The sequence below is a fragment of the Mus caroli genome, chromosome 1, assembly GCF_900094665.2.
Source record: "Mus caroli chromosome 1, CAROLI_EIJ_v1.1, whole genome shotgun sequence".
Taxonomy (NCBI): Eukaryota; Metazoa; Chordata; class Mammalia; order Rodentia; family Muridae; genus Mus; species Mus caroli.
In genome coordinates, this window is record NC_034570.1 from 57,705,755 (window position 1) to 57,710,350 (window position 4,596).

The following is a 4,596-nucleotide window of genomic DNA, read 5'->3' on the forward strand; positions in this document are numbered from 1 at the left end:
GATGGGTGCCTAGTCCAATTGCCATCAGAGAGGCTTCATCCAGCAGCTGACAGAAATAGATGCAGAGATCCACAGCCAAACATTAGCCAGAACTCAGAGAATCCTGCAGAAGAGGGAAAGGAGGCAAAAGGATCAAGGATACCCCAAGAAAATCCACAAAATCAACTAACTTGGACTCATAGGAGCTCACAGAGACTGAACTGCCTTCTAGGGAGCCTACATGGGCTTGAACTAGGCCCTCTGCATATATGTTACAGTTGTGTAGGCTGATCTTCTTGTGGGATTCCTAATAGTAGGAGCTGGGGCTGTCTCTGACTTTTTAACCTACTTTTGGAATCCTTTCCCCCTACTGGGTTGCTTTGTCATAATAGAAAGGAGGTGTCTAGTCTTACTAAGACTTAATATGCCATGTCTGGTTGATATCCCTGGGAGCCCTTCCCTTTTCCCTGGAATTGTGGGAGGATTTTGGGGGGTGGGTGAGTGAGGTGGAAACCTAGTGTGATGGAAACTCCCAGGAATCTACAAGGGTGGCCTAAGACTTCTAGTAATGGGGATACAGGAGGAGGAGTGGATTGGGGATGAAAGAGGAGAGGGGGCAATGGGAAGAGAAGGGGGAGGGGAAATTGCTGTTGGATGTAAGACAGAGTGGCAGGTAGAAGTCAGTGCTTGGGAGCATGGGCATGTGGATCTCTGTGAGTTTGAGGCCAGCTTATCTACATAGTGAGTTTCAAAGCTACACTGTGAAACCCTGTCTCAAAAAGTTTTCTTCTTCTTACAAGAATGTAAGAATGTAAGAATGGAGATAGGTGATGTCCAGGCAAAGACACAATGATTGACAGCACTACATTAAGGTCTTTAAAACAGCGGTTTACATTCATTTATTTTTGAGGACATACAGCAATTGACAAAAGCGGGATTGGATGTGGCAGCATGTGACTCTGCTAGATTTGGGGTCTGTTTTATTTCACTGTTCTTCCCTAAGTGCAAACACCTGCAGGTCTTTCTGTCTTTCCTTCATATTTGTTCTGGTTGAAGCTATTATTGGTCCTCATTTTTTCCATCAGAGTCTGTAAAGGGAGGAAAACATGGAAAGATGTAACTCTTTAAAATGAACCAGCAGCTCCTGTTTCTGTTAGATTTTACCTTTGTTCCACTTTTCCTCCAGCCACTGGCTTCCTGCATTTGGTTCGGTGACTGAAAGGGGCCTGTGTGAGACAGATTCGGTGGTGAGAGAAAGCCACCAGATTCTCATTGATGGTGTCCACATGGTAGTATAAATTCTGGTTTTCTTCCTGACTTAGCTATTTCTCTGTGTGAGTCTCTCTGCGCTTGCTCTATGTTCTGAGCTGTGTGTGCATCTAGTCTCAGCTCCTTTCATCTCTGGGCCTTTCCTCAGTATATCAACTCTAGCCCTCCATTGTGAGGCATTGGGCTATACACAGACAGTCTGGTCTCCAGTCAAGTTGAGGTGTGGAAAACAAGAAAGGCAGCCTGCATCTCAGTAATGTGGGGTTGGGTGGCATCTGTAGGGAAAGTGTCACACTGCAGGGAGCCCTGATCTTCTGCTAACCCATTCTGTTTGTCGGAAAAAGAAGCACTTGTCAATGCCTTTTCTAGCACCTATCATCTGTGGTCTCCTGAACAGAAGACTTTTCAGAGCTGAGCTGATAACTCAGATCTGAAATAACCCTCTGCAGCAAGTAGAGTACCCAGAGAAGTAATATATAAATATAGAGTGTCACTGGTGCGGAGGCCATTCTTGTTTCTCCTACTGTATCCCCCCCCCCCACGGGGCACTTCCATGGTGGCCTGGCTCTATTAGGAGCTGCAAGATGTGAGGTCACATCTGTATGGAGTCTCAGTCTAAAACAATAGCTTTTTCCTGGTCCCGAGGACAAAGGAGGAAAAAAAAATAAAAACTGTCCAGACAGATAACTATGTTGCAAGTCTCTGTTAACATCCCACAAATTCTGGCTTCCCAGTCTAAGTCTCTGGGAAGCTGCTCAGTGAAGCCAACTTCCCTCTACACAGAGAGATTCAGGTAAAGAGATGGTAACAATGGAAGTGCGCTAGATAGTTGCTGTTCTGTGCAGACTTAGAAAACATCCTTGCTTCTGTATCAGGATCCTCCCCCCCAATTCAACTACTGAGAACGAAGTTCTCAGAAGCCAGGGGATTTCTTCCTTGGGTCTCTCAGGCTTCCCTCTTTCTGACCTTCTAAACAAGAGTCTCTTTTCCTCTTGGCTGTTTTGGGCTTTGTAAAGGAGAATTAAATAGAGAAAATAAAAAAGAGTCATACAGATGGAGTCAGGGAGTTTCATGTATGAGGCAATGCGCGAGCGGCTTCAGTATGAAAGCAATTGCTGGTGCTTTCATCCCCCTGCCTCAAAGTGTTTCTGGGGTATAAGAGAAGAAGCTAAGGTGTTACCAAGCCCCACCGACTCACCATCAGACCCAGGCTGTTCCTTTTCTTCATTTATGCCTATATTAGATGGTTCGTTATCTTTGGGATCTGAAACCAAAAATGTAAAAAATTAGTTGTCAAATATAATCAGCAGCCTGTGAGATGTTCTGAGTTAGTACTTTTCAAACTTTGTGCCAAGAGCCATGATAAAAATATATGCATGTTTCATATCATAGTTCAGGTTATGTGTTTGTATACATGCAGATTAACCAAAAATTCCTTTCTACAATGCCCTTTTCTAATTCCCTTTTGTTTACTACCATTCTTTTTTTTTTCCTTCTGCAACACGTTTATTGAGAGAGCATTGACTGTGTAGGTGAAAGACCCCGAGCCCCAGAAATGGCGCTGCTTATATAGGCCTAGGAGTGACGTGTCCATACCTGATTGGTTATGCTACCAGTACCTCATTAATATGCCTCGGGCCAGGCAGTGACTCGGCAAAAAACTCTACTTCACATGCGCACATTGGTTGTTTACCCATAATCATGGGTGTTGGCCAGTGGTAGCCAGCACCATCTTACAATGGCGTTTGCAGCTTCCCACATCTCCCCCTTTTTATTTTAATAAAATGATGCTGGGCTAGGCCTGTGCAATTATGTCCATCCACCACAGCTCCTGTTTTAGGTCGTTCCTCTGTGTCACAGCCTTACCCGTCATAGGGTAACCCTATTGCCACCAGGCCCCGTGTCTTAGGTTGGTCTTTGCATGAGGAAATTTGCCCATCTTTGGATACCGCAATTCTGTGTGACAATAATTGCTAAATGACCTAGGGCAAACTCTACAAAAGAGGCCAGCCAAGTTTTTTAAGGAACGAATTAGCAGAGAAATCATGATCACCCTATCGCGTGCAATGAGGAAACCTCAGCAATGTGCAAGGGCTGATCAATGATCATCGAGTCTCTCTCATCCCAGTGCAATGGATCCATAAATCCGTGGGGTTCAAGAGCAGAGGACTCAGATGCTGACTAATTCTTGAGCATAGATAACCAAACTTCAGGGGAGGCGCCATTTTCAATGGCTAAAAGTGCCTGAGTTATAATCACNTTGTCACGTTTTTGTTGGGTTCTGACTTTGCAAACCAACCAAAGCATGAACACCAGTCCACAGCATATGGCAGCACAAAACAAAATCACTCCCACCCATTCCTTAAAGTAAGAAATGCAGAGGTAAGCCAAGAGGTGAAGTCTCCAAGGGTCACTGGTTCCACTCTGGTTCCATTAAGGTTCAGGATCTGTATCTGCAGCTTCGTCTGCAACCTTTCCAGCTCCTGCGACCAGTTCCCCTTCAGATAATTTGATAAATCTGTACTTTTAATGAAAGAATTGTTAATATACCTAATGGGAGTAATGCACACATGCGGAGTTGATGCCACACAACTCATTTGTATGACATCCATCATCTGTTCAATGTTATATTGTAAAATATCTACTCTTTGATTCACTAACGTTAATCCTGAGGCAATATGCGAATCCGCCCTTTGCAGGGTAAGCAATGCCTCAGACATTTTTTCTGTTATCTGACTTAAGGTGTCAGCTGTATTGACTTGATTGGCCATAGCAATTCCTGCGGTAACTGCGAATGCTGCAGACACTGCAATGGCAGTAACAATGGCAGCTGTGATTCCAAAATCTCTCTTCTGCCGAACAAGACTCATGATTGGGAACGTCTCTGGATCTGCCTCAACAGGCACAGGGACAAAGGTTGGTAAATGTACCACTAAGGCTAAGAAATTAGTTCCATTCCAGCATTGCGTCAAAAAACAAGTGATATTTGTACAATCTAACCATTCTGTATTATTTTGAAATTCAGCCAATATAAAGAAAAATTGAGGATTGACACAGACTTCTACTGGAGAAGTAGTCATATTTCTTTTTTTTTCCTTTTTATTAGGTATTTTCCTCAATTACATTTCCAATGCTATCCAAAAAGTCCCCAATACACTCGCCCCCACCCAGTCCCCCACCCACCCACCACCACCCCTTGGCCCTGGCATTCCCCTGTACTGGGGCGTATAAAGTTGGCAAGTCCAATGGGCTTCTCTTTCCAGTGATGGCCGACTAGGCCATCTTTTGATACAAATGCAGCTAGAGTCAAGAGCTCTGGGGTACTGGTTAGTTCATAATAATGTTCCA

General features: G+C 44.2%; 1 protein-coding gene across 1 annotated transcript in view; it reads right to left on the minus strand.

Moving 5' to 3' along the window:
• Nucleotides 1–856: 856 nt before the first annotated feature.
• Nucleotides 857–4,596, minus strand: part of Mdh1b (malate dehydrogenase 1B) — a 35,210-nt gene continuing 31,470 nt past the window's right edge. The window contains exons 10-11 of the mRNA XM_021165825.1: nt 2,447–2,512; nt 857–1,067 (exon numbers count right to left, since the gene is read on the minus strand). Of these exons, the coding sequence (XP_021021484.1) occupies nt 1,039–1,067; nt 2,447–2,512 (95 nt within the window). The 3' untranslated portion in view covers nt 857–1,038. The remainder of the gene's footprint in view (nt 1,068–2,446; nt 2,513–4,596) is intronic.